This window comes from Stigmatopora argus, chromosome 21 (assembly GCF_051989625.1).
Source record: "Stigmatopora argus isolate UIUO_Sarg chromosome 21, RoL_Sarg_1.0, whole genome shotgun sequence".
Taxonomy (NCBI): domain Eukaryota; kingdom Metazoa; phylum Chordata; class Actinopteri; order Syngnathiformes; family Syngnathidae; genus Stigmatopora; species Stigmatopora argus.
In genome coordinates, this window is record NC_135407.1 from 3,196,773 (window position 1) to 3,223,809 (window position 27,037).

Below are 27,037 nucleotides of genomic sequence, written 5' to 3' on the forward strand. Positions count from 1 at the left end.
TCCCCCGCCGCTCCTCTTCAAAATGGCTGTGGCCGCGGCAAACCGAAAAATCCAGGCCATTTGCAGCATTTGAAATATAGAACATTTTATTCCAATTTTCGAGTAAATATTGTCATCATATTTCTGAACACTTTACATACTTTCATCCAGTGACAATGAAAATCTTGCTTCAAACTTTTTTTTTGTTTCCCTTGTAAGAAATAGTTCAAGTATAAAAATTCCCAACATTGTCGGATGAATATGAACCAAAAGATTTTAAAGAATCATAGAGCACAGCTACGACGACTTCCAACTTTACATTCTAGTGGATAAGCAGCATTTTTGCTATTGCTTTAGTTTTTTTGCATGCGCATAAATAAAGGTTTCTCCATTTAAAAAAAAACTCTTACTATTATTAAGCCAGAAAATAAAAGTACAGTGCATTTTATCTTAAATAGTAGCTACTAAATCAATATTTTTTGGGTTGAGTATGTTAATATATATCATAATAATAATTATATTAAAACTAAATCTAAATTACGACGGAGTATTATGGCCACAGAAAAATATGTAAAATAAGTAGAATGTCACTGGATTTAAATCACACGTCGTAACATTATAACTCTTAATATTATAAGATTAGTCGTAATATTATCAAAAAGAATTCAGAATACGACTCCAAAAATTGTAGTATTTAAGTCATATGTCGTAAAATTGCATCAATATTCTTTGTGTGGCTCTGATACTTGTCGTACTAAATCAATAACTTATATATACCTTGAGATGAGTACACAGTAATATAATTATTAATACAGTACCGCCGCTACTACTCTAAAAAAACAAAACAAAAATAAATATATATATATTTTTAAATAGCAGACATTTTTTTGTTTGTTTGTTTTAAATAGCAGTGGAAAGAAAGGCACACTGAGGCAGGCAGTTGCCGGGTAGGTTTTTTGCTGACAGTGGAGGGGTCGGTGGGGCTAGTGGGTGGTCCTGTAAACTCAGTCCCCCCCATCCAAAAAAATAGGGGCCCCAAAACAGGGATTAAAAAGTGACAGCTCGACAAATGAGCAAGTAGTGATGCGTTCCTGTTCCAGAGTCATCTGTCTATGTGGGAGGGGCGTGAGGAGAGGGGTGGGGCCAAAGGAGTGACACTCCCCTACTGGCCTAACAGCTGTTTTTTTTTGCCATTGTTTGCACTTTTCTTTACTCATTTAGTGCCATTGACAATAATACACATCTATTTGATCTATTTGAACTGTGTTGGCACGCTTTAAATGATTGTTTTAGTACCATTGACGGAAATACACGTCTAATCCATTTGGACAAGGTTTTTTTTTTTACTTTAAATCGCACTGGCCAAAATATCCCCAAAACCTCTACCCACAAATGCCGTTTATTTTCTGAATTAAGCAATACATTTTTCCTCCCATATTTTTGTTACTTATGATTTTTTTTTTTAGATAACGAGTGGTGGCAAGGCACAAAGTTGGTTACCGGGTAGATTTTTTTTTTGGCTTCTACGTCAACTTTGGAAGGTGGCCTGGTAAACTCGTAAAATGCCCGCAAAAGTGGGAGGAGTGATACGTGATACATTCCTTTTACAAAGTGACCCATCGCTACGTTTTTTTTTTTGCTTCTTAGCTTTGCATAGATCAAGCGGGGGTCAGGGGTCACGTACGAGGACACCGCCCCAAAAAGTCCCGAGAGGAGGTCGTGCTTAAAACAGCGCCATTTTCTTTCCCTGATTGTACAAAAATAAAAAGAACCCTCAGTGTGTGTGACAATACAATCATAAATATACAAAAAAAGCCCTAAAATTTAAAAAGACAGCAATAGGACTGGAAGACTTGATGAACAGGGATTAGTTCCTGCGTTTCCTCTCTAGCGTAAGCTACTAAAAAAAAAAAGATCATCATATTTGTACGGCGACTTTTTTTCTGCTTTTTGGTTGAAACACAGCATCCAGAATGCACTTTCTGTTATTGCATACGGTCGGCTTGCAGCTGCTGAGGCTGGTATTGACCGAAGGCGGCGGCAGCGGCGGCAGAGCCCGGAGCGGCGGCGGCCAGAGGCTGCTGGACAGCGTAGCCGTAACCGGCGGCGGTTACGTATCCGGTGGCGGCGGGAGAGGCGGCGTAAGGATACTGCTCGTAAGCGGCGGCGCTGACGGCCGAGTACTGCGCGTAGGCCGCTCCCGTGTAGTCGATGTACGGGGAGGTGGCGGGCGCCGGGGCGGCGGCGGCGGCAGGTTGCACGTGGGGGATCACCACGCTGGGCTGCACGAAGGCTTGGGGGTACACGTAGTGCGCCGGGATGCTGCGAACAGAAACGGACGGTTAGTCCAACGTGGCCACGGATTGGACGTCTATCGCTGTCAATGGTCACTCATCATTTGAAAATAAAATGCATTTTTGTACAAAAACAATGACCTATCATGGACCCACACATAATGGAAAATTAGTTTTAAAAAGTTGAAATTGTTTGAAGTCTATTGCGGTCAATGATCGTGAATATATTTTTGTTTACCTTCTCTTTTAACAACAGTAAACAAATGATATTTCTTTGCACGCAGAAATAAAAGAAATTCTTAAGGACGAAAAAAAATTTAACCAATAGATACCATTTTTAAAAATATAATTCTTGTTTATTTTAATAGTAAATTACTGCATGTTGTTTTGAATGTCAAGTAATTGCTTAATGGCCTTGCCTGCCATCGACGTTAACAGATGAGGCCATCCCTCCCGCTCCCAATGGATTGGACGTCCACTAGTAATAAACTTATACCGATACAACACTCACAAGAACTGCAAATCTTTGGCCAATTTTAATCGGGTACCAAAAAGATTGGCCATCCGTCGTCGCCAATGTCACCGAAACGCGATTAGCCACGTCGGAGGTGGCCAGGAAGGGGTCGCGGGGGTTTTAGGGTCGGCTTACGGCGGCGGTGTCCGGGTCGGGACTCGGGCTATGAGCCCCGGCGCAGTATTGTGAAAATGTCAGCGCCACTTTGACAGCTGGACAGTTTTCAAAAAGAGACCACGGGGGATTTCGGCAGGGGTGGATGTTTTCATTAAATCGACAACTAGGAACAATGAGCACATTCTGCGCTCCGGGACGTAGCCTTATCCCGGCCCGGCCTGAATTTGGTACAGCACTTTTTGTGGTCCACGCCACAGCGCAACGTCGAGAATGAGTGACTCGGGGCTGATCCCTGGGGGAGGTCCACTCGTAGAAGAGGCGCTCGTGTGTTTTGGCCTGAAATTAGTGAATCCTCGGGAATGTCATGTGACACGGCGTCGCTAATTCAACTCAGCTAGACCACGTTACAGCAATTATAGGACATGTAAACGCGGCTTTGCTGACAAAATTCTCTGATAAGCTGAAGTGTCTTTAATGCAGGGATTTTTTTTTTTTGGGGGGGGGGGGTGCTGGAGCCTATCCTAGCCAACTATGCGCACCAGGCAGCAGGGGAGACCCTGATTTGCTGGCCAGCTAATTACATACCCCCAAAAACTCAAATACGTACATAATATCCTGTTTGTACATTCACTTAAACTATACAGAGGCGCCTAAAGGAGCTCACTGGCTGCCATTGACAGCAGTGGACGTCCAATCCATTTGGACAGGGTGGGGATGGAACAAGTGTTTTTTCACCCTCTCCCGGTCCAAACGGATTGGACGATGAGTTAAGTCTCCAGTGAAGCTTCGCACACTCACTCAAACACATAAACGTGCGCACGCACACACACACACTCACACACACACACACACACACACACACACACACAAATACACACGGAGCTTCGCGCGACTGCAGCGTCAGCATTGCGGGCTTTGTGCAACCACAATGGGCGCGCTTGTTTTCGTTAACACCAAGCGCACCATGTGACCTAAAAGCTCCATCCATCCATCGGAGAGAAGAAGAATAAGAGCCAAAGAAAGAGATTTGTTTGCAATTTTTGTGCACAGACAAACACAAAAACACACAATAACAGGTAAAAGAGAGTGTGTGGGTGTGTGTGTCTGTGTGTGTGTGTGTGTGGGGGGGGGGGTGATCTGATAGTAACAACATGAATAAAGAAATAATAAAAATGAAGTCAGCTGGGATAGGCTCCAGCACCCCCTGATCACGATTAGCAGTGTTGAAAGTGAATCAATATATAAAATAAAATAATAAATGTCGATTAAAAAAAACTATATATATCGTATTTTAAGAGTGATACAAATATACAATTGTTACTGTACAGTATTTACAGGTTTTGATTTAAGAGAATATTTCCTTGTTTGTTATCTAGTTTTAAAATATATATTAAATATTGAGGAAAAGGCGTTTCTCCTTTTTGTTTTTCTTCAAAATATTTCTTTAAATGTAAAAATGAATATTCACTGCATATTCTTTGTTTTTGTTTTCTTTTACAAAAAATAAATTGAATGGAATATTAGGTTTTTCTTTATTTAACCTATTTACACTTTCTTAAATGTATATACAAAATCAAAAATAGGATAACAAATGAGGTCAGATGGGACCAGACAAAGATATTATTATATTTCCTGTTTTTGCCCTTTTAACAAAATAACATAATAAACAAAAAGACATAAAAGTGAAATACGATCTGTTTATAACTAGAGGAAAAAAAAGTTATAATAAAGTAAAATGAAGAATAAACACCCCCAAAACTTACCCATAAGGCCTTTGGATGAACGCGGGGTGGATTTGGGGGACTCCAAAGGTAAAACCTGTTAATTAGAGTGTAAAACACTTTAGAAAACTCTCACTTTAAGGTGTTTCTTCAGAAAAGATTGACGTAAAGGAATATCATCGCTCAATGTAGGCTATTTAATACCAGGAGCACTGCTTTTTACTCTTAATAACGGAACATTCATTCACCTTTCTAACTCCTTATCCTCACTAGGGTCGCAGGGATGATGGCGCTTATCCCAGTTGATTATGGGCAGTGGGGAGGGCACACCCTGAATTGGTTGCCAGCCAATCACAGGGCACAATCAGACAAACATTCGTACTCACACCCATACCTAAGGACAATTTCATTTTACATTTTAAGGAAAAACAAAACTTCATTACCTCTACATTCTCATTTCATTTGAGAAACAAAAAATAGAATTTGAGTGACCTGACTTACTTTTTCAGGGCACACAAAACTGTGAATTTCACACAGGTCTGTTAGAATAACAATAGGATTCGCACCTGGCTGCATGACTCGAGGCTTGGCCCCCAGGTAGGCCAGGTTAACGTTGGCCTTCCTGCCGTCGATGATCGGGTTGGGGTCCTTGCAGGCCCGGTCGGCGGCCGAGCGGTCCGCCATAGTCACCTGGGGGGGATGGCAACAAACATGTCCGCCATGTGAGGTTGTTGTTTACGAGTTGCCAAGCTTCGCTAGCTGTAAAGGTTGTTGGGGGAGACAGTGCGGCACATAGACAAGGGGGTAATTTGCCGCTTTTTTGGAGGTAGCGGAGCTGAATTGGAGGATTCATGGCGAGGGAAGGGGCCAGAAATTCCCAGGAACGCCTACTGAACATAAGAGAAAAGAACTCAACTAGCTATGGGATTGATGGAAGTTGCGCTAACATTTTTTTAATGGACAAATAGGAAAATGGTCTAATTTGTTAATCATTTCAATGATTAAGTCATTTAGTGGCATCGACAATGTAGACGTCCAATCCATTTTTTGACAAGTGAATTAGGGCTGGAATGATTCATCTATTAGCAAATTATTGGCAAATTTCGATGGTCAATACGTGTTTTGGAGATATTCTTGGACTCGAAATTGTCCAAGTCCAAAAAATAATCAGTTGGAAAATAATTGGAAAATACAAAGGAAAACTAATGCACTATATTTTTCAGTTTGTATTTTTGTAAATTTGCTTCATTAAAGTACATAAAAAATGAAAAAACATTTAAACAAAATGTTTTAAAAATGGATGAAGTTGGAAAAAAAGACTTAAAAATGAAATAAAAAAAATGATTCAAGTACTGTTACTGGGTTCAAATAAAAATCCTCATTTGGGCATTCATGGGTAAAAAAAAAGGGGGAGAAACGCTGTAAATATTTTCTGATTTTGACCACTGAAATTTGACAAAAACTATGCACAAAACAACGATTCCTTTTTTCCCCCTAGGCCACACCGAATGAGACGGCGGATCTAATTCGGCCCAAGTTCTGCCAATTTGACACCCCTGACCGTAAAAAGCCACTTATACTCACAAATCCGTATCCCCGCGACTTTCCGGTCTGCCTGTCAGTGATGACCACCGCCTCCTCAATCTCCCCGAACACCTCAAAGTACTTCCTGAGACTGGAGTCGGTGGTGTGGTAGGGCAGCCCCCCGACAAAGATCTTGGTGTAGGTGGTGTCCTTTTGCGTCGTGTGCATTGTTGATTAAGAAATAAAAAAAAGATGATAAATGACAAAAACAATGTCTTTAGAAGTTAGTGCAAAGTGTCTTCAGTGTTTGGTGGATTAGGAGGAGAAGGCCTGGAGGTAGATGGACGTGGTCGTGGTCAGGGGGCTTCTGCATCAGCATGAGGGCTCTTCTTGCTCTTCCACCTCTTCTGCTGGTCCAGAGTGAATGTTCACATAAGCCGAGACTATTCCTAAAAAAAAAACAAAAAAAAGTTCAGCCCATAACTCCACCTCTGGGTCGGCCCACAAACAAGCTGAGCAAGCGGGTACTGTTGCTTTAAGACGAGGAGAGGTGGGGGACGATACACGTCACGTGATATTTTCTACAACAATGTGCTGTTGTGTGGTTGAGAAAAATTAATTGTGCGTTTATTTTTCATTAGGTCCTGATAAAATGTTGATGGGTTAGTATGGGGAAACGGCGCCATCTGGTGGCTGACTTAAGGAAATACATAAGTAAACGTAAAATGATGGTAAATGGGTTGATTTTGTGTGACATCACAATGCAATCCATGAACTTTTAAGTAAATGGGAAAATTAGAAAATAATTGCTATATAAAGGAAAGCAATTAGAATATAAATACATAAACAAAACGTACAGTGACATTCATTAAAATATAAGGAAAAGTTCAATTAGCTTTTTGGCCACCATTCCCAAATCTGTTTTGACAGGGAGGCCTGGCAGCAATCAGACAAAAATATAAATATAATCACGAAAAAAATTAATTCAAATAAAGCAAACCAAAGGAAAATTTGAAATGGACTAAAGTGAAGAAAAAAAAGAACAGAAACAAATGAAATAAACTTTTATTTGTGAAGTATGATGTGCCCTACATAGGAACACAAAAACACTCACTCACAAAGTCACTTTTAACAAGAGCAAAAAATATCTAGAGACAATTTTTAGAAGAAAAAATAAGATAAACAATTTACCAAATGATTTTAAAAATGTGAATAAATGAACTACCAGTATATATATGATATGTATGTCAAATAAATTAAATTGAAGAATGACTGGCATCCTCACCTAAAAAATCTCATCGAAGTTCTCTTTTGCCGGAAAGTCGGGGTCACTCTCCAGCCGCACTAAAGTCGAGAGGAGTTCGGCCTCCTTCAGCGGCCATTCCTCGGGGTCGCGTTCCTCATCGTCCGGAGCCCCCTTGGCGTCCGATTGGACGCCGGGTGGACGGACGCGAGCCGACTTGCTCCTCAAACGTGCCGTCAGCTCGTCTTCCCGCAACTTAAAGGAGAAAGGAAATTGTTTTGGAAAATGTCTGACAATCAATTGTAGCTTCAAATTCCTGACTTTTTTCTGTGAAGTTTTTGGGCAACTGGAACGTTTTGGCCAGAGGTCAAAAGGTCATGTGGCAGGTTGGAACTAACCTTGCGTCTCTCGTCAGCGAGCCTCATTTTCTCCTCCATCTCCTCTTTGTTGGGGAGACGTTTGACCTTGAGAGAGTCCAGGCGAGCCGGGGGCCGTCGTCTGATAGCGTTGCTTTCATCCAGCTAATACACACACACACACACACACACACACACACACATACAACAAAAAACTCTTTTGAAATTGTCCAAATATTTTTTGAGCCCTTATTGTTTAAAAAAAAAAGTTCAATTGATAATTGATTTAATCTTTTACTTTTCTAAACATTTCATTTACATTTTAAAATTAATTTAGTTTGTTTTATACTTTAACTTTTTACATTTTATTTTCAATGTAGTCAATTGAAAACAGAAAAATGAGGTTTGATTCCCGCCCCCAAATTTGTGGTGGTTTAGCGTGGTCAATGGCAGCCAATATGTACCCTCCAAAAAATGAAGACCCACCATGATGGTGTAAGCCTGCCCGTTGGAGGTCTGGCGGCCTGGGCTAAATGGGATAATACCCTCCTTCTGAAGATCTTCCAGAATATCGCTGGAGGTTGGACGTTCTTGCACGGGGACCTCCCAACCGAATAAATCTGGGGGCTTTATGAGCGCCTTTCCGGGTAGCACTTGGCCGTTCTCCACCGTCGTCACGACCACGCCGCTGTCCTCGGTCAGCTTGGACACTGCGGAATCGCCACGGTTGCATTTGGTTCCTGTGTCACTCTGAAAAAAAAGAGTCAAACTATGAATGAAATATATTATTTAAATGAAATTGTCTTTCATTAGAAGTCAGACGGTAAAATGAACTAGGTGGTCACCTTTAGCCACTCAGAGGACATGATAAAAGTTTAGTAAACAAGTTTAATACAGATTAAAATATTTTTTGCGAATTAACAATTCAGTAAACTTAACGTATCACTGTCGTTTAACAACACCGCCCCCCACCACCAAAAATAAGAATAATAAATAAATAAAATGAAAAAAGTTACGTACTTCCAAATTTTGCCTACCTCGTCAACTGGTCGTAATGGTTGGACCACGGGGGTCGCGGAGCTGCCACATCCCATAATAACCGCTTCAAAGGTCCATTAAAGTACCAAAAGTTCTGTTTTGTGATAATTTTAAAAGTTTCGCCCCTCTTTTTTGCCTCTGCGAACGGAAAAAATGTACCCGTTCACGCTTACATTCCTTCACGCAGACCCCACGCCGAGCTTGTAGTTTAGAGTTGCTAAGGTCGGTTGCTACAATAAATCTGACCCGGTTGAATGAAAGCCACCCCGGGGGGAGGACACGGACTACGGGAGTCATGACGGCCGGCTACCGTTACAAAACAACAAGCTGTAATCGTATCCTACCGTGAAAATAGCCAAAAGTTAACCGTGTGTATGTTTGTGATTGAACTCTTGAACCCGGAAGTAAGAGCAAAAACCGCCCAAACTATGCCAGAAGCAGGTGTTGTTAACGAATGAATGACGTGATTCAAAACATAACTTGTTGAGGAATTCATACAAACAAACTCGTTATTTATACAATCGCAATACTTACATCAATTATCCGAAGTATTTACCCCGTGGTATTACAAATTGATATTTTGTGGTTTAACAATGAAGTGGTACAGTAGATAGCACTGGATGGATTGTAATAATAAAGACGCCATATTGGTACGGTACAGAAGCATTTAACAGCAAAATAAATATTCCCTTGCTAAAAGGTGATTTTAGTAATATAGGCAGTTTTTGTTTGATTTTGAAAAAGGATATTGTAACTATATTTTTGACAAGCATTTTATATGCTAGTGAGTTCCAACCAAAAGGAACATCCAATTAAGTTTTTAGAAGTATCAATCATAATTAAAAACAGATGACACCCTACCTTTTATAGTTTTATTGATGGTAACGAACCATGGATTTAAATTTTCATGACTCATCCGGTAATAATGATACATCATGGCTTTAAAATTAAAATGGACTTTTTCCTCATCATCCAAAGTCCCCCTTGTCCATTTAAACACAAAATAGAAAAATATATACTTAATACTTTGTACAATACTGGTTTTGGTCCAAACAAAAGTGGATCAGAAAAGCCAATAGGCCTTTAGTCATTAAAGGCTCTCTAATTTGCATTGAAGCTTCTTTTTAAATGGAGTCGGGAAACTTTGAATGTAGAGATTAACACGATAAATTCTAAAGACAAAAAAAAAAAAATATTGCCGAATGACAAGTCGGAAACACGAACAAAGAAAATTAAACTTCACAGATTTAAAAAAAAAAAAAATCACTATTTACAGGTTTTTAGAATATTCAAGGCCAATTAAGAGAGGTAAAGGGAGAGTGTGAGGAGCGAAAAAGGGCCAAAAACATGTAACATGTAAAGTATGCATTTACAAAGTCCTAAGGATTTCAGCGGCGTCCTCCGCAGTGCATGGTAATCATGTCTACCCCTCTGTTCGTTCGTCTCCACCTCCATTTTGTTAAGAAACATTCATTTGCTCGCTAATAATCACTTACACACACGCACACACGCGCACACACACACGCATGTCCAGTCTGTACATTAGCTGACAAAAAAATAAAATAAAATTAATCAACAACAAGCACGCTTGCTTCTGTACATACAGCGCGCTGCGCTACAGCTAGCTGGCGCTCCTTACGTCACAGCTCTTAGAATGTCCGGAAATAGACGGGATTCTGCAGTGAGCAGTTTTTTTGTTGTTGTTTTATTACAAAAAAAGAAGTCTTGGGTCAAGAAGAAAATTTTCAGAGATATGTCCACTGGCATCTTGGATTGTTAAGTGTTGCTGTTCAGTCGAAGCCTCCCCTAGAACCCCCCAAAAACTTCCAAGTTCCAACTTCCAGTCCAAGCGGTCTATTTCCGACGTCGCACAGCCATTTTGATCTTGCGTCCAGGGATCGTCGGCTGCCCGGCGGGTGACGATGTGAGGGATTTGGACGATCTGGAAGACAAGCAGTGACTTAAATCATTGGCTACCACAGACTTGAAATTTGGGGGCTGGGAATGAACATTTTAGTTGAAATGAACATTTCAGAAGGTGGCACTTATTCACAATTTATTAGCTGCGATTGATGGGGTTACATGTCCAACTCATTTTGACTGGGAGGAAAGCCCATGAATGATTGATTATTCACCCTTTCCAGTCCAAGTGTATTGGCTCTAGCGCCATCGACGGCAAATAATGAGTTGAGTTAAAAGGGGAACTGGCCACGTACCCAATGTTGAAAGCGAGAGGTTGAGAAAAATTGAATCCGCCGCCAGTGGGAGCAGCTGGCGCCTGGGACGCCGCTGCCCCCGCTCCAAAATTGAACACTGGCGTACTGTTGCTCGACCCGAACCCGCTCGCTCCTCCGAACTGAAAACCTCCACCTAAACAAAACAAAAAAGTATTTCAAGTGTTCTTAACATTTACGACTGACAGCGGCGACTCGTACACACCTGGCGTCGAGTTAGCGGCGGCGCCAAACGCCGGCGAGGAGTTGGCCTGCTGTCCGAAGGCGGGCGCGGCGGCGGGCTTGGCGCCAAACGCCGGCGTCTGCGACGTAGCGGATGGGAACGGCGAGCCAAAAGAGGAGCCAAACGCTGGCGTTTGGTTGGCGCCAAAGTCGTTGGTGCTTGGTGAGCTGACTAAGAAGGGATTGGGAGCTGTGGACAAACGGGAAGTGATGTCAGAGGATAGGTTGACTAACTTCCAAATTTTGTACACCAATTTCGCTTCTTGTGCCTCGCTTTGCTTGTTATCAAAATAATTTCCATTTATGAAACGTTTATTTACCTGCAGAGGGCGTGACCGAAGGCGCGGCCGCCCCAAAATTGACGGCAGGTGTGGCAACGGGTGCGGCGGTGGCGGGCGCACCAAAGATAAAGGGTTGCGCAGTCTGAGCCGTGTTAATGGACGGCGCCGATGCCGCGTCCTGACTTTGCCCGAAGACGAAGGCCTTGGCTGGGGGTGCGTCGCTGGTGCCCGGGGCAGAGGCGGCGGCTTGGCCGAACAGGAAAGTGTTGGGAACCGGAACGGGAGCGGGCGCGGGCACTTGGCTGACATTGCTAAAGAGACTGGTGGTCTGAGTGGACGAGGTCCCGCTGGTTGTGGTGGTGTTGCTTCCCATGAAGAAAAACGGAGAAGCTTCAGAAGCTGTTGGGCCAGAGAAGATGATGTTCATTTGGAAAAGTTGTGTCTGTTTGTCATGCTGTGAAAAAATAAGACTATTGGCCGGCATTGGTGGGAACAGATAAACGGACTTAAACTGGTTCTACTTTGGCTACACACTCATTTTAGTATCAAACTAAACTATAAACTAATTAAACATCGACAGGCTTTCTACTGTTCAATCAACTTTATATTACTTCAAAATTAACATTGGCTGACATTGACAATGACAGGTGTCCGATCCATTTAGACTGGGAGTCTCAGTGTTCAAATGGATTGGACGTCTATCGCTGTCAATGGCAACAAATGTGTTCCTTACCTGGAGCCGTTTGTCCAAAAACAAAAGTGGAATTTGGGGGTTTTGAATTTGAAGCGTCGTCTTTTTCGGTTGTTTTCCCAAACAGAAAAGTAGCCGTTGGGGGCGGCGGCTGCTCTGCGGGAGCGCTGGGCTTGCCGAACGAAAACCCCCCAGGAGCGGCGGTTGCGGGGTCGGCGGCATCCTTAATGCCGCCACCAAAAATGAAGGAGGCCGGGGCCGAGGTGGCGGGAGCTTCCTTCTTCTCATTCTCTGCTTTCCCAAATGCAAACGTTGGGGTGGCTGACTTTTTCTCCATTGGAAAAGTTCCAAATGTAGGGGTGGCGGTCACCGGGTTGGGAGCCCCAAACACGGGGCCGGCGGTCGTCACCGCGTCCCTCGACACGTTGTTGTCGCTGGTCTTCTCTTCAGAGGAAACGGGCGTGGCTACGGAGGACGTCAAGGTCGGGGCGGTTGACATGTTTTCTTCAGGTTTGGAAATCCCAAAGCTGAAGGGCATTTTGGAGGAAGAGCTCTCCGTACTCGTGGATGTCGTCCCGAATGAAATTCCTCCGCTAGCTCCAAACTTGAATCCGACTCCGCCGGCAGGTTGCTCCGCCTTCTTTTCCTCGCTGGGGGAAACTCCGAATTTAAAGCCTTCTGACGGAGTGCTGAACTTGAACCCGAGTGAAGGATTAGCGTCTTTGGAAGGGGATTCCGACGGGGCGTTCCCGAACGGCATTCCGAACTTGAATCCTCCCGATGAAGCGGAGGACGACTCCGACGCGGACACTCCGAACTTGAAACCTCCAGGTGCCGACCCTGAAGTACCGTTGGTTGTGCCAAATGTGAAACCGCCAGAAGAAGAATCTGAAAATAAACAGGAAACAATAAGAAATTTTCCTCAGTCATTATCCCGACGCACTTTACTACCTTTAAGCTCCGCCTGCGCCCCTGGTTTGCCCGCCTGACAGGCGACGCACTTGAAGTCGGTGCCCTTGTTTTGCAGTAGACACACGTCACAGTCCCAGGAGTTTTCGGGCTTCTTGAACTTGTCCCCGAAACTGAACACAGGCATGCTGCTGGCAGCAGGGGGGCCTCCTGCTGACGATCCTGCTCGAAAAATATAATTTCATGTCCATATCATTTATAGGCTTAAAGCTCTCTCCTGTAACCAATGTGATTGTTTAAGAGTCTTCTCATTAAAAGCAATTATATTCACCTTCTACCTACTTTTCCTAGATGTTGGGTATATTTAGCAAATAACCCAGACAGCGGCCCGCCCATTGGTTTGCGTACCTGGTTTAGCGCTCGTGCAGGCCACGCACTTTGTGTCGGCGGCCTTGTTCTGTAGCATACACACGTCGCAGTCCCACGCCCCTTCTGCCTTTTTAAACTTGTCGAATCCGGCGAACGGCGTCGTAGCTGCGGCGGGGGCCGTCTTCACAGCGGAGAAAGCGGAGGGCGAACAAGAAGAGACTTTCAGCACCGTTCCGGGCCGAGCCGTCTCGCAGGCCTGGCACTTCACGGCCTCCTGTTTGTTGAAAACCATACACGTGTCGCATTCCCAAGTCGCCGTCGGTTTGGAAAAAAGCGAGCCCAGGGGGGTGCTGTTCGTGCTGCTCTTTGACTGCTGAGCGGAGGGGGCGCTCGTTTTATTGTCTGTGGTTGCGACGTAGGGTTTAGGGGCTTTACAACAGACGCACTTTGCGTCCGACGACTTGTTTGGGGCCAGGCAGGCGTCACAGCTACTCCCTGTGGGCGTTTTGAATATGTCAATGAAGTTTGTAGAGGAGGAAGTGGAAGAGGAGGTGCTGGTCGTGGAGGAAGACAGCGTAAAGGACTGTGTGGATGTCTCCGATGACTTTTTCATAGTTGTGGAAGCAAAACCTGAAAAAAGTTCTCATTAGTTATCATTAAATCAAATGATACCCACTCACCCCACAAACTTCCACCTGAACATAATTCAGGGACAGACTTCGCAGTTCAAATGTTGCCGTCTATGGTAGCCAGTGAGTTAGGAGTTAAACTCCCACTTCAGAAACTTTCCCTTCAACATTGCGAAAAACGACTGCATAAGTTTTGCCAAAATGTCATTATTTCTTACTGGGTGATTTAAGGAGGTCCAGGACGCTGCCTTGCTTCAGTGTCTTGGCTGGTTTGAAAGGTCCGTCAAAGTCTTCTGTGTTTGCGGTAGTTGTTAATTTTGCTTTTAGGGAAAAAAATAGAAAACAACCATCATTAAAATATGATCACAAATGGAGAACAAAACAACATGAGAATAAAGTTGTTTACCTGCTGTTGCTATGGGTGTGGCTAGCTTCCCATTTGACATGGAAGGGCCAGGTTTTGCTGCAGGAGCACTGAATGTAAAGCCAGCCTGAGGAGGGTGGGAAAAACATTAAATAAAATTTGGATTTAAAAAAAAAACTTAATCGGGTGAATTTAACATTGCTTACAGATGGGGAGAAGGTAGGTGGACTAGGAGGAGTCGCTTTAACAATGGGTGAAGAGAACGTGAAGGGGAGGCAAAGGGATGAAGCGGGGGTCTCCTAAGGGACAAGAAACAAAAACTGGATTTAACATTTGAACCTAAATGTTTAGCAAACAATAAAAAGGGACCTTATTTGTCAACGCTTCTTTGACGGGAGTGGCGGTGACGCGAGGAGACGTCGCGACGGGGGGCTGCAACGAGGAGAAGCTGAAGGTGGGCAAGGCCGATGAGCTAATGGGGAGTGAAATTGCGGGAAGGTTGGGCACCTCGGACACCTAATGTAAAAAGTAAAAAAAAAGATACCTGAATAGAATATTTGATTGCAAAAATGCATCGACCAATATCCACACAGCCGGCCGCGTGTTGGCATTGGAATGTTCAGTCTTAATATGGTATTGGTGCAACCCTAGAAAATACCTCGTCGTCCTCAACGCGTTTTGTGGACGGTCGTGCTGCACTCATCCGCTCTCTCTTCATCTTGCCACCACCGGAACTGGCGGCGGGCGTGCTCGAGATGGGGTAGGTGGCCCTGCTTGACCCCATTGTGCTTTGTGAAGGGGCTATCAGGTTTCTATCAGGTAGTACAGGTGATTGTCTTGTTGGCTGTGGGCAATGAAGGTGGGGCTCAGTACTGGCGAGAAACTACCGGTAAGTCGGGTCACAAAAATAGCCAACCTTTTTTCTGGTGGTTCGCTCTAAAGTCCGGTTAGGTCCTGCCGGCGTCAAACTGGGCCTGAAAGAGACGGAGCGGTTCGCAGAGGCGGGAACGGAGGTGGGGACCACCAGCTTCTGTACAGGTGGGAGGTTGGAATCCAGCTATTGACAAAAAAATGCCGATTTGTGAGTCTTCCAACAACAACAAAATTGACAGAACCATTTATTGTAGAGTTTTTTTTTTACTGAATACATTGTGGCAATTTAAGGACAGAAGTTCACAGCTGTGGGTGTGTGTGTCAAGTGTGCAACAGCTGCCAGTTGTTGCAACAAAAGCAGCCAGGCTGACATAATGAACTCTATGTTCTCATTTAACTCCTGCTATATTTACAACTCATATCCATATAGAACCAAGTCAAAATTGCATCTAATTATTATTTACCCGTTTCCTTTTCAACTGGAAAGGCGACATGTCGAGATGACTGCCCTCCAATGACTGCAAAAGAAAACAATGGAAAAGTTACAACCAGTGCTGTAGAATATTGATAGAAAAATCTCATTCCAATAGAGGCCATTTTAGATCACAATATTAACATTTTAAAATGTATTTTTATATTTGATAACTGGCCTGCCACACATGTTAAAAGAAATCCAAAACGATCTAGTGCACTAAATACAAGCGGGACAATTTTTTTCAGCGATTTACTACAACAACAACAAAAAAAATGAGTAAATCACAGCTTCTTCAAATTAAGATTAACGGCTATTATGGGGAAAAAAAAGGCCATCACTCAAATTTACCATTGAGTACGGTGATGAAGATGGTGCTGGAATCCTCTTGGCATCCTGGGGGTACAAATAGCGATTTTGAGACATTTGGAGACTGAATATAGAACATGTGTTTACGTACTGCCAGAGGACTTGACATGCGCTCCAAAGACTGCAAGATGCGTCGGGCTGTCGCGCTGGTCACCCCGCAGGGTTGCGCGCTGGCCGGCTTGGCTTTAATCTGCCTTCTCACAGGGGCCTGGAAGAATAAAAATGATAATATTCATTAAAAATCCTCAATTTCCATGGGATCTGGTGGACTTTTCACAGGCTAACCTGATACGGCGTTCCGGGACGATTGCGGGCACTTCGCATTGCAGCCGCGCCACCGTATGTGGTCTTCCCGGGGTAGAAGGGGGAATCTCCGAGTTGGCTTGAATTCAAAATTGGGCTGTTCGGCGTTGACTACAGGGAGACATTGAAAGCTTTGAGTGTTATAAATCCCAGCGTGCCTTGCAGGGGTCATTAGAGAAAAGTGACATGTTTTACGGTCTTGTCCCAGAACTAGTTATATGACAATTTGGTATTTCTATGATGCATGCCTGGAAATGTCAATTCTCTATAAACTCCTCATAAGTGGATAGGGGGAAAAAAACTCACATTGGCAGAAGAGCCAAAGACGGACAGGTTGAAGGCGGGCCTTTTCAGACTGGACTGAGAGGGCTGCAGCACCGAGATGGTTCTATCCGTCTCCGGCGACCACAGCTGCGGAAGCGACGCCGTCTTGGCTGTAGGCACGTCTGCAGAGCACATTGGTATTAAGTATACGTACTGGCTTTTTACTACTACGGAGTAAACATTGTACCTTTATCGGAGGCGCGTGAGGAGAAGCCGCTGGTGGTGGAGATGTTGTCGTCCTCGTGCTGCGACAGGTTGTCTTTTATTTCCTTGACGAGGGAAAAGCCGGTAGAGAAGGGCCCGGGTGCCGAGGAAGTGGAGGGCTGTGAAAAAGGGCTACCGGCGCCGGACAACGCCGGCAACGAGGTCTCCAGGGGCGTAAAGTGAAGGTGGGAGTGGCTGAGCGGAGGCCGGGATAAAACGTAGTCCTGAAAGTTGAGGGATGCCCGACTGGTTGAGGGTTCTGCATTAGAGAAAATATGCATCGAATTGAATTGAGTATCAATTGAAATGATCAAATGCATTTAATTGCATTGAATATCAAAATTAATGAAAAGGAGAATACTATTTTGTTTTATGTTTTTTACGGAGTTGCAATTGTTTACTATTAACAAACTATAGTGACAATTCTCAGGTCCAAAACCCTTTTAAATTAATCAACTATCAAAATGGTTTTCGACGAATTTGATCATTAACTAGTTTGTGAGTAACTGCTGCGGCGCTACCTCTTGTTCAACACATTTTTAAGTATTTTTCTTTAAACTCTCAATGCATCCCAACCTGCGTTACTACTGGTACTAGGCTCAGGCGAGTGGCGTCCATCAAGGAAGGGCGGCGCCTCTTTGCCGCCGTTGGGAGGAAGAGCGTCAGGTGAGGGCGACTGGCAGTTCTCGTTCACGTCCGCCGCTTCTGCTCCGCCTCCTCCTCCTCCTGCTTCACCTTCTGGAGGCTCTCCGTTCTTGAAGTAGCTCTGCAGCCACGATGGAACGATGCTTTTGACTGTGTCGGTCACTCGACTGATCAGGCCTGACGACTGCTGATGGAAAGACAAGGGGAGGGGGAATCATTAACGCATTGACAGAACTGTCCAAAAAAATGAAAACCAACATCCAATTAAAGCCATAGTCATTGGCTGGCAAATGCCACCAAAACTTCTGCGCAACCATTGTATCGATAAGCAAAGCAGTATTTAGTGGAGTACGTCGCCATGGACGAGCACATATTTGCTCGAAGGTTAAAGTGCGTGTACGCTGACACATTCATTTCACAGGTAAGGCCCGAGTGACCTTTAAAACTTGCAAAAATTGTCACCTTTTAGACAAAGCTCAGCACTGTGTGATTTTTGTGGGGACTGTGCATTTTTACACAGCAGCACGGTATCTCAAAATTTGCTAAACAATAAAACTGGGCAGGACAGTGAAAAAAATGTTTTCTTCTTACAGGCTGGGTTAAAGGGGCCTTATTTAGTATTTGTCTTGTGACGCACATACAGTGATTGACAGGCTGACTTCTAGGTCTTGAGCAATTGCCTCTCTTGGAAAACAATACACTGCAGCTAGTAGGGAAATCAATGTCTGAGGTGCAAAATTTGATGTAGTTTAACGCCTTAGATGCTGTTTTGGGGATCACCTTGTGTACTGAAAGTAGCTGACTTTGCAATTTAAAAAGAGGAAGAAAGTGTAGGGAAATCAATGTCTGAGGTGCAAAATTTGATGTAGTTTAACGCCTTAGATGCTGTTTTGGGGATCACCTTGTGTACTGAAAGTAGCTGACTTTGCAATTTAAAAAGAGGAAGAAAGTGTGTATTGAGTTGGTCTGCTTATCTGCTCACACAGCAATTTGTTGTGTGAACGTTTACAGCTGCATGACTAATTCGTTCAGTGACACTAATGATGATAGACATCCAATCGTGTAGCGCTTCTCATTCTTCTGTTATGAATTTAAATTAGTATGTCATGAGTAGACTTCCAATCCATTTGTGCTAGGAGGACTGACATGCAAGGAACACACAATAATGAGGACCAATGATCTTGAACACTTTCATTCGTTGCCACCCCTCCCAGTTCAAATGGATTGGATGACTACTAAAGACCAATTCCTTTTAATTCCCAGCAAAGGGTGACATTTAGGTGAAATAAATATTTTAACACACTATCAACATTAATTCACAATTATAACTCAAAATCAACAACCAAACGAAAACAATTGTACACACATTTTCGTGTGTTAAAGTGTTTCCATCAGCAAGTCGGTGTTGACAGCATCACCGTTCAACAACAATACCGGATTTGATCTATTACATAAATCCGTATTAAACAAAAAGTATTCACATTCGAAAGATGACAGGACTAAACATCACAACATAAGGGGTTATGAATACAATGATTTAATCACAGTTTGAAGATTGCAAATGAAACCTCGACATATGGACATTTTAGTAATAAAAGCTGCAGATCTTTAAACTCATCCAGCCATGATTCCATGCAACCATGTGGGGCTCTTTAATAGTTTTCTGCGCAATTCAACCCGGCTAACGTTAGCCAGCGCCCCCCTCTCCCGCCCCCTCCACAAATTCCACTACAAACGTTTAACGACACAATTTTCAAATAATCTCTACTGGCGAATTTTAAGCACTAAATCACACATCTCTCTGCCAAAATCGCATTTATTCGCCACCACCATAACGAGACGAACATAACAATGCGCCTGCTCGCTAGTACGGCGGCGAATTTCCTCTAGCTTTTTTCCGCTAACTCGTTAACGACTTAAAACGACCAACTGACGCGGGTGTCCTTCCACTCCTTCGCGGCCGGGTGACTTCATCCACTCGGTGCAAGTCCACGCGTTGACACGGAGGCTGTCAAACGAGCAACTTGGCGCAGGTAAGCCAGAAACTAGCATGCTTGCAGGGTTAGCATCCGCTAGCGAGGCTAGCAAGCGCGTGGAGGCCACGAGTAGGCCCCAAAATGTCTCCCCTCCCTAACTTCAAACAAAAACAGTAGCAAGGGAGAGACAGCGGGCCTCGTAGTCGTCGTTGATCACTCCACGCGAGGACTTTAATCGGAGTTACCTGCTTGCTCTTGGCGTAAGGTTTGGAGGCGACGTGATATCTCCTGCTTCTGATTTTCCCTCCTCCCGTGGCCGCCATAGCTCTTGTGTCGGAGAGTGTGTCCTGTCGGTGTTTCGGCGCCGGATAGCTGTCACCCAGCACGGCGGCTAATGCCGCAGGGAATTCTGGTAAATGTAGTCAACCACGCTACAATACACAGTAGCTATTTCATAATATTCAAACTGATATCTGCACCACAAAAAAAACGTTTTGTTTCATTATATTTGATGTTTGACAAATTCCCTCTTTTATTTTTCTTTTAAAATCAATAAATAGTGTTTTTTTGGCAGACAAAGAGGGGCCATGGCGAGGTTACGGACTAAGCTCTTACTGGTTGCCATGGAAGCCGGAGCAGACTAGTTCCCTTTGTCATGAATTCTAATTAATCGGTCATAAGAATTTGTCATCAAATTAATGAAAAATAATAATAATAACAAAAGCATAAACCTCAGATAAACATCCTAATTTAACTACATTAATTAATTGTCATAGGTTAGATGATCTGCAATTATTTAATTAGACTAATTACTAAAAAAATCTTAAGGATGTCATTCAATTAAAAAGAGTATTTATATGAGTTTGGACTAAACAATAAATCAAAATAAGGGGGCATAACTTTACTTTAATAAACCTATAATCAATTAAATAGGCAATGTAAATAATTAGTCACCTTACATCCACGTTTTATCTTATATTTTATTTCTTTGGATGATTATAGTTCGTTAAAATGTTATTAAACAAGTTTTGATCTACCGAATGTTTACGTTGATATCGCGTAATGGCGGATTGGTACATCCGGTATTATGACGCATTTCCGTCTTTTTGTAGATCCCCATGTGAAATTTTTGACTTTGGAGCACTTATTTTATGTACGTTTTATAAACGCAACGTATTTTAAAATTTACTCTAAATGGTGAGTAAACATGAATCATTGTGCTGTTTTTATCTTGTTGTTGTTTGCCAACATTAGCGTGCTTAGAAAATGCGTTCGTTTACAGAAGCACGGTTAAGTAAAAGAAGCCAGCTACTGTATCTTGGATTAAAAATATTGTAACACCTTGGGTTGTTAAAATGCAAATTACGAAATGTTTGTGATGACTATAAAACTTAAATTTCTTCCATTTCTTTAGCAGAAGCAAATGGCATCTTGCCGTGTTCAGCTGTGTGTCAAACACATACTTCTTCCTCCCCTCAAGACAGTGGCGATGGCCACCTGCACTCAAATTCATCCCTGTTGTAGAGGCACCATGCTAAACATCCCTGCAACTCAAACCAAATACCCACAGAGACAACACATCCGCTTTTACAGTGATTTAATTGGAAAACATCAGGAAAATAAAGAAGCCACCAACCAGTTACAACACATAAAGAATGCAGTGCCGCTAAATGAAAGCCTAACGTCATTAGGTAGATATTCATCCACTCATAATTGTATTATGAAACATTTGATGAATGAGTTGACCATATGTTTTTTTTGTATTTCGGTCTAGAAGCCACCACTGAATTGTATGCCCTGGAGGAGATCAGTGATGAAGAAGCTGTCAATTTAACACCGATTCCACCCATTCCACCTGTCGCCGCCTCTCTCAGAGACTACGTCGACCACTCAGATACGCTGACAAAATTAGTGCAGCTCGGTAAATATTGACAAAATAGTGACTAATATTGTCAAGTAGCGTTTTTGACTCCGTCTTCCCGGCAGGGGTGAACTTGTGGAAGCTGGAGCAGAGGCCCAACGTTGGGTCGATGCTTCTACGACTCGACTTTGATGCCGACATCGCCCCAAGGTTGCTTTTCCTCAAAAGAATAGGCGTCGACGACTCTTGTCTGGGCGACATCATCACGCAAAACCCGTTCTTCCTCACGGAGGATTTGCAAAACCTTCACGCCAGGTGACAAAAGTTACCATCCAATTTAATATTTTTACAACAATCCAGGCTTGTATTTAGATTTGTTTTCCATATTCAAAGCCCCGAAATATTGTTATGTTTTCTCACTCTCTTCTCGTGTTTAAGAGTGAACTATCTCAAATCCAAGAAGTTCACAAATGAGAACGTTGCATCGATGGTGTCCAGAGCTCCTTATCTACTTAACTTCAGCGTAAAGAGGCTGGACAACCGACTGGGTTTTTACCAGAAGCAGCTGGGTCTCAATTCAGCGAATGTAAGGATTTTCGATGTTGAATTAATGTCTTTTTATGAAAGTACATGAGTACATTCTGGTATTTTATTTACTATTTAAAATTTCAAGGGACTCTAACATGATCTCAACCAAAGGGAACGGTTTTGCTAACTTGCTAAGTAACTCCATAACAACATTTATTCCTTTCCAGACTCGTGCCATTGCCTCACGTTTACCCAGATTGCTGTGTGGAAGTTTGGAGCCTGTTAAAGAAAATTTAAAGGTGATACAATGAGACAAATGCAAAAGAATAGTCGAAACATTTATTTCCACATTGTGCATATGTTTTATGTCTGTTCCAGGTGTGCGAAATTGAACTCGGCTTCAAAACCAATGAGATCCAGCACATCGTGTTGAGCGTCCCCAAAATTCTGACGACCAACAAGCACAAGTTGACGCAAATATTCGACTTCGTCCACAACACCATGAAGGTGCCACACCACCTGATTGCTAAATTCCCGCAGGTACTTTGAACCTCATTGGCAGTATTTTGATTTACACAAGTACTGATATCCCTAATTCTAATCTCAGGTCTTCAACACTAAATTCCTCCGAATGAAAGAGCGCCATCTGTTTCTGCAGTACTTGGGAAGGGCTCAGTATGACCCGGCGCAAGCTAACTACATTTCTCTGGATCGTTTGGTGGCGTCTCCAGACGAGACTTTTTGCGCTGACGTGGCGTTGGCTACAAATGAAGATTTTTTATTGTTCCAAAAGACACTTTAAAGCTCAACAAAGATGCAAAAGGATGAATAAAAAACAATAACATGAAAATAAACATCGTGCAGTTTTTGTTGTTTTACTATATGTGCAACAATGTACATTAAAAACACTTGGATTTTTTTGCATGTGTCCCAGTATTGTTAAAAAAAAATTGAAAAAAGTATGAAACTACTCAGACGTTTTGCGCATGCGCATAATATCCATTTTCTTTACCCACAACACACCACGGTTAGTGTGACTTCCCATCCATCATGGCGTCGAGGGCACCAGGTAAAAATAATGTCCCTCCCGTTTCACGGTTTTATCAGATTTATGGCATACTAACTCGATCGTCGTAAAATTGACCAGGTAGTCCTGTTTTGAACTAACACTCGGCTTGAATTCTGTGATTTTTATCGCTTTAACATGCTTTCGGACTTATTTGCCTCGCGTTTGTCCTCTAGTGTCTCCCTGCTAGCTGATGCTAAAGGCTAAAGTCTGCTAGCGTGTCTAAATCGCCGACTATCCACAAGTGCATATTGAACTGTTTTCTATTCATTTTATATATTATATACTATAGCATTTTTTTCAACCATTTACATCAAGCACCACTCAAAAATAGGAGTCTCTAAGTATTCTATCATTACAACATTAAAACAATTCAGTTTTACACAATAGTAATTAGACGGACCTAGCAATACTGATCTATTATCATGAATACCAACTTGAAAAATGACAACAAATATTTTTTGTCCCCCCTCAGTGGCTTCTGGCAGGCTTCTATCTGGTTTGCGCAAATGGTACTACGGCCTGAGCGGCTTCAACAAGATTGGTAAGTATGGGAAGGACATATTAAATTGGCATAGCAGCTAGAAATAACATTTCAAATCCCTTTTTGAAGGTTTGATGCGAGACGACACGATATATGAGGACAACGATGTGAAGGAGGCCCTGAACAGGCTCCCGGAGAACGTCTACAACGACCGTATGTTCCGCATCAAAAGAGCTCTGGATTTGAATATGAAGCAACAGGTCCTCCCGAAAGAGCAGTGGACAAAATATGAGGAGGTACAGGAAATGTTTCCCAAATCAATAATTTGGCTCCCACAATTTAAAAAAAAAATAGTATTTTCTAGTGGAATGGTGTAGCAAAAATCTTGACGTAAAAATTGTTGGCTTTTTAGGATGTCCAGTACCTGACGCCGTACCTGGATGAGGTGATCCGCGAGAGGAAAGAAAAAGAGGAATGGATGAAGAAATGAAAGAAGCTGGTTATTCATTGGTGTATTTAAAATGAAATTATAGTCATTAAAGTGTACATTTTAAAACATTTGATTTTGCCTACTTTTTCTGTGGGGGGAAAAAAAAAACTACAAAAACACGGTGCTAGACTTATTGTTCAGTTCTTGTGCGCTCGTCTCTCAGTGACTGCTGTGATGGTGTCTATAAAGTTCCCCATGACACTGTTAAAGGACTTCAACATGGACACGCCCAGCTCGTTGTTGATCTCGCAAATGTCCGGATCGTAGGCGCCCATGAGGGGGGTGCACACCTCCACGTTGGTTCGTCCTGCTCCCGCCAGGATCCCCAGGAGCTGCTCCCTCACCTCCCGAAAGAGCGCCCCGTCGTAGCGCACCAGGGCCGAGTCGTCCAGCGGATACGCGGCGTCTTCGGGGTAGCATTCTCGGGGAACCGGAAGCTCCACGTACCTCAACTGGGGGAACCCCGTCGCCAAGGCGCTCACGAGCACGCGCTGGCCCGCCGCGCTCAACGGGTTGCCCAGCAGCTTGAGCTCCACCAACGCACGACAGCGGTACAATGCCTGGGTCAGGGCGGAACCGTCCTCCAAGTCGCAGTCTTCGAGGACCAGGGTGGTCAACGAGGAGGAGCAACGGCCCAGGAGCTTGAGGAAGGGGCCAGCGAAGGTGTCCAGCACGGGGTGGCCGCTCAAATCGAGGCGTACCAGGTATTCGCTGTGCAGGCTGTTGGCCAGGTAGGTCATGTCCACGCCGCTTAGCTGACAGTTAGCAAGTTCTAAACTCTCAAGTGGGGTCTTTAAAGGACTGCAAAAACACAAGATTTATGGAATTGAATAACATTTCTCAATAAATTGATGACGTTCTCTGATCTAAGATCAGTTGTGTACATTTTTCTTATTTCTTTTGGGGGGTGACTGTATGGAACGGCTTTCCTCAACATATTCATTGCCAATGATAGTGAAAGATGTCCAATCCATTTTCACTGGAACATTCATTCGACTTATAATTGCACTCCAGTCATACCCAAGTCTTTCATGTCTTCCTTTTTGGATGTTGAATCGTTCGTTCATGCAGCCCTCTTAGTCAAAATGGATCATCGTCAAAGGCAGCCAATGTTATTCTAAACCACTGGATGCCTCAATTTACATTTTAAAATTATAGTACAGTGTATGGAGGAATACAAAAGTACTACATAAAAATATTCTCAGGAATCTTGACCATTTGTGGACAAATTTTCCATTTTTTCCCCATCTGTATTTTTTCCACTACTTTTTATTCCCCAAGATTTTTGCAAACTATTTTAAGGGGGGAAAAACACATTTTCTTTGGGAAAATAAAAAAAAATATGAATGTTGGTGATGCTTCTGATAGATGTCATATCCATTTTGACCTAAAAAAACGAATGAATATGTTCTCTTCCCAGTTCAAATGCTTTCAACGCTCATCACCGTCAATGGCAGCCACATCATACAACCTTCCAACTTCTACCTGAGCAGCTTCCTCAGATGTCCAGTCAGCGTGGAGAACCCCAGCGACAGCTCTTTGAGGCTGCGGAGCTTGACCATCAATTCCCCGATGACGGCCATTTGCTGTCGGGGATCCTCGCATCTCCTAACGTCTAGCGCCCCTGTAGGGAGCGTGAGGGATCGCAACCTGGGGAAGTCCATCTTGGAAAGCATCACCTCCAGGTGAGGAGCCTCCAGAGGAACATTGTGAACCACCTCCAGCTTGCTCATCTCTTCCGGCCGGGCCAGTCGCAGGACGTAGAATAACTGCTTGAGAGTGAGGGAATCTGCCCGAAACGTGACGAAACGCGGCTTTAACGGCGAATGGTGGGCCAGTATCAGCGCCTGCGCCACCGCCTCGTAGTTGCGGCCCGTGACCAAGCCGTTCAGACGCACGTCCAAAGCGGCGCCCAAGGCCCACGGGGGCACGTCGGCGTCCGCCTCCAAGGCGGCCGCCGTCTCGTAGCAAAGCCGGCTGAGCAGTTCGGTCCGAGCCCAGCGGCCCAAAGTGCTTCGGCAGGGGCACCACTGATGCTCCACGTCCTTTAAGGACGTCAAGTCCACCGCGTGAAGGGTTTTGGCGTAGTTGCTTGGCGGGGATAACAAATAATCCTTTCACAAATACAAAAGTGGAATAATAAAGTCATTAAAAATGTATTTTAGTTGGTAGGTTTTTCTACCTTAAGTTGAATTTAATGGATTTGGATTTTTAAATGGATTTTTTCCATGAGAAAGGTACATTTGTACTCAAATTAAAAATCGAAATATTCTTTGTATTAAAAAAAAAACATAAAAATGTTTAAAGGTTTTTTTTTGAGTCATAAACAGTTGACTCCCCACCAAATAATAGTTGATTATGAAAACAATGGCTCATGTAAAACAAGACCAAAACTCACCTTCAATCCTGCGAAAAGCGCAATGAGGCAAATCCTGCAGGTGCGTGAGGTGAGATCATCGGGGCAGTCGGGCGTCCCACCCAGAAGCCTCCCCAGGTGGAGGTCGGGCAGCGGCCACGTTCGCACCAACGCCCGCAGCATCTCCGGGCGCTCGTGTAGGTAGCAGGCCTTCAGCAGGTGCGGGTAAGCGTGAAAAGACACGCATGAAAGGTCCCGTTCGGCGCCGGGGCCTCGCTGCACGAAGGCCTCGCACGAGAGGAAGCGCAGCGACTTCATGTCGTCCTCCGGCTTGTTTTGCTTTGCGGCTAGCGGACAGCGGCGACCGGACGGGTTATTTATAGGAGCAGCTGTCTTTCGTCCTTTGCCGGTCATGAAGACCTTTTATTGCCCCTGCCAAAATGGCCTCATGTGGGCCATATTGGTAGGGGCAACATTCCATTTAAAGTTAATGCATTGATATTAAAATGAAGTCATAGCAAGGTTATTTCTCAACTGATTTTATTTTGTTTCCACTGTCAAATAAGCTGCTTGTTACTCACTGCTATTCAAAATGATAGAC

At 43.6% G+C, this 27,037-nt stretch overlaps 6 protein-coding genes across 12 annotated transcripts; 2 read left to right on the top strand and 4 right to left on the bottom strand.

The window, feature by feature from the left end:
• Positions 1-68: 68 nt before the first annotated feature.
• rbm24a (RNA binding motif protein 24a) lies at positions 69-6,384 on the bottom strand. Its single transcript, XM_077590433.1, has 4 exons — positions 6,210-6,384; positions 5,192-5,315; positions 4,668-4,722; positions 69-2,301 (listed from the first exon to the last, which is right to left on the bottom strand). Exons 1-4 carry the CDS (start codon positions 6,375-6,377, stop codon positions 1,965-1,967), a joined length of 684 nt encoding a protein of 227 aa, XP_077446559.1. The 5' UTR covers positions 6,378-6,384; the 3' UTR covers positions 69-1,964.
• A 71-nt stretch (positions 6,385-6,455) lies between these two features.
• Positions 6,456-9,198, bottom strand: stmnd1 (stathmin domain containing 1). Of its 3 annotated transcripts, XM_077590439.1 has the most exons (6): positions 9,131-9,198; positions 8,786-8,924; positions 8,235-8,498; positions 7,791-7,913; positions 7,435-7,647; positions 6,456-6,598 (listed from the first exon to the last, which is right to left on the bottom strand). In XM_077590439.1, exons 2-5 carry the CDS (start codon positions 8,840-8,842, stop codon positions 7,435-7,437), a joined length of 657 nt encoding a protein of 218 aa, XP_077446565.1. In that variant the 5' UTR covers positions 8,843-8,924; positions 9,131-9,198; the 3' UTR covers positions 6,456-6,598. The 3 variants fall into 3 exon arrangements, with proteins under 3 accessions (XP_077446565.1, XP_077446563.1, XP_077446564.1); XM_077590437.1 differs by having other exon boundaries at positions 8,786-9,196; XM_077590438.1 differs by lacking the exon at positions 6,456-6,598 and having other exon boundaries at positions 7,199-7,647; positions 8,786-9,196.
• A 446-nt stretch (positions 9,199-9,644) lies between these two features.
• Positions 9,645-20,056, bottom strand: nup153 (nucleoporin 153). Of its 2 annotated transcripts, none has more exons than XM_077590629.1 (21): positions 19,897-20,056; positions 17,607-17,859; positions 17,014-17,289; positions 16,809-16,948; positions 16,485-16,613; positions 16,291-16,407; positions 16,182-16,226; positions 15,823-15,876; positions 15,402-15,542; positions 15,144-15,329; positions 14,855-15,001; positions 14,692-14,784; positions 14,528-14,612; positions 14,340-14,441; positions 13,532-14,122; positions 13,166-13,345; positions 12,257-13,102; positions 11,563-11,922; positions 11,226-11,432; positions 11,003-11,156; positions 9,645-10,728 (listed from the first exon to the last, which is right to left on the bottom strand). In XM_077590629.1, the coding sequence occupies exons 1-21, from the start codon at positions 19,972-19,974 to the stop codon at positions 10,641-10,643; spliced, it is 4,272 nt and encodes a 1,423-aa protein (XP_077446755.1). In that variant the 5' UTR covers positions 19,975-20,056; the 3' UTR covers positions 9,645-10,640. The 2 variants fall into 2 exon arrangements, with proteins under 2 accessions (XP_077446755.1, XP_077446754.1); XM_077590628.1 differs by having other exon boundaries at positions 17,607-17,862; positions 19,897-20,055.
• On the top strand, positions 19,546-22,894 carry mterf3 (mitochondrial transcription termination factor 3). 4 transcript variants are annotated; one of them, XM_077590631.1, is made up of 9 exons: positions 19,552-19,708; positions 19,917-20,063; positions 21,069-21,342; positions 21,426-21,572; positions 21,638-21,827; positions 21,951-22,098; positions 22,268-22,339; positions 22,419-22,580; positions 22,648-22,894. In XM_077590631.1, the coding sequence occupies exons 2-9, from the start codon at positions 20,046-20,048 to the stop codon at positions 22,840-22,842; spliced, it is 1,206 nt and encodes a 401-aa protein (XP_077446757.1). In that variant the 5' UTR covers positions 19,552-19,708; positions 19,917-20,045; the 3' UTR covers positions 22,843-22,894. The 4 variants fall into 4 exon arrangements, with proteins under 4 accessions (XP_077446760.1, XP_077446757.1, XP_077446758.1 ...); XM_077590634.1 differs by lacking the exon at positions 19,917-20,063 and having other exon boundaries at positions 19,546-19,708; positions 21,066-21,342; XM_077590632.1 differs by lacking the exons at positions 19,552-19,708; positions 19,917-20,063 and adding an exon at positions 20,708-20,848 and having other exon boundaries at positions 21,066-21,342.
• Positions 22,895-23,028: 134 nt separating this feature from the next.
• uqcrb (ubiquinol-cytochrome c reductase binding protein) lies at positions 23,029-24,148 on the top strand. Its single transcript, XM_077590723.1, has 4 exons — positions 23,029-23,109; positions 23,582-23,650; positions 23,720-23,886; positions 24,003-24,148. The coding sequence occupies exons 1-4, from the start codon at positions 23,091-23,093 to the stop codon at positions 24,078-24,080; spliced, it is 333 nt and encodes a 110-aa protein (XP_077446849.1). The 5' UTR covers positions 23,029-23,090; the 3' UTR covers positions 24,081-24,148.
• A 69-nt stretch (positions 24,149-24,217) lies between these two features.
• On the bottom strand, positions 24,218-26,754 carry lrrc14b (leucine rich repeat containing 14B). The gene is made up of 3 exons (XM_077591385.1): positions 26,479-26,754; positions 25,566-26,194; positions 24,218-24,881 (listed from the first exon to the last, which is right to left on the bottom strand). Exons 1-3 carry the CDS (start codon positions 26,752-26,754, stop codon positions 24,218-24,220), a joined length of 1,569 nt encoding a protein of 522 aa, XP_077447511.1.
• Between the last annotated feature and the right edge of the window lie 283 nt (positions 26,755-27,037).

Coding starts and splice junctions, on each gene's coding strand:
- rbm24a (XM_077590433.1), bottom strand. CDS start 6,377: ATGCACACGACGCAAAAGGACACCACCTACACCAAGATCTTTGTCGGG. Junction 5,316..6,209: donor AGTCGCGGGGATACGGATTT/GTGAGTATAAGT, acceptor CATCCCCCCCAG/GTGACTATGGCGGACCGCTC. Junction 2,302..4,667: donor TTCATCCAAAGGCCTTATGG/GTAAGTTTTGGG, acceptor TTCTGTTCGCAG/CATCCCGGCGCACTACGTGT.
- nup153 (XM_077590628.1), bottom strand. CDS start 19,974: ATGGCGGCCACGGGAGGAGGGAAAATCAGAAGCAGGAGATATCACGTC. Junction 13,103..13,165: donor GGCGCAGGCGGAGCTTAAAG/GTAGTAAAGTGC, acceptor GTTTATTTTCAG/ATTCTTCTTCTGGCGGTTTC. Junction 11,433..11,562: donor TTCGGTCACGCCCTCTGCAG/GTAAATAAACGT, acceptor GTTTGTCCACAG/CTCCCAATCCCTTCTTAGTC.
- mterf3 (XM_077590631.1), top strand. Junction 22,099..22,267: donor TGGGTCTCAATTCAGCGAAT/GTAAGGATTTTC, acceptor ATTCCTTTCCAG/ACTCGTGCCATTGCCTCACG. Junction 22,581..22,647: donor TGATTGCTAAATTCCCGCAG/GTACTTTGAACC, acceptor TTCTAATCTCAG/GTCTTCAACACTAAATTCCT.
- uqcrb (XM_077590723.1), top strand. Junction 23,651..23,719: donor GAGCGGCTTCAACAAGATTG/GTAAGTATGGGA, acceptor CCCTTTTTGAAG/GTTTGATGCGAGACGACACG. Junction 23,887..24,002: donor AGTGGACAAAATATGAGGAG/GTACAGGAAATG, acceptor TTGGCTTTTTAG/GATGTCCAGTACCTGACGCC.
- lrrc14b (XM_077591385.1), bottom strand. CDS start 26,754: ATGAAGTCGCTGCGCTTCCTCTCGTGCGAGGCCTTCGTGCAGCGAGGC. Junction 26,195..26,478: donor CGCTTTTCGCAGGATTGAAG/GTGAGTTTTGGT, acceptor TATTTGTGAAAG/GATTATTTGTTATCCCCGCC. Junction 24,882..25,565: donor CATCTGAGGAAGCTGCTCAG/GTAGAAGTTGGA, acceptor GTGTTTTTGCAG/TCCTTTAAAGACCCCACTTG.
- stmnd1 (XM_077590439.1), bottom strand. CDS start 8,842: ATGGGATGTGGCAGCTCCGCGACCCCCGTGGTCCAACCATTACGACCA. Junction 8,499..8,785: donor CATTACGACCAGTTGACGAG/GTAGGCAAAATT, acceptor CTTTTTTTTCAG/AGTGACACAGGAACCAAATG. Junction 7,648..7,790: donor TCGCTGACGAGAGACGCAAG/GTTAGTTCCAAC, acceptor TTCTCCTTTAAG/TTGCGGGAAGACGAGCTGAC.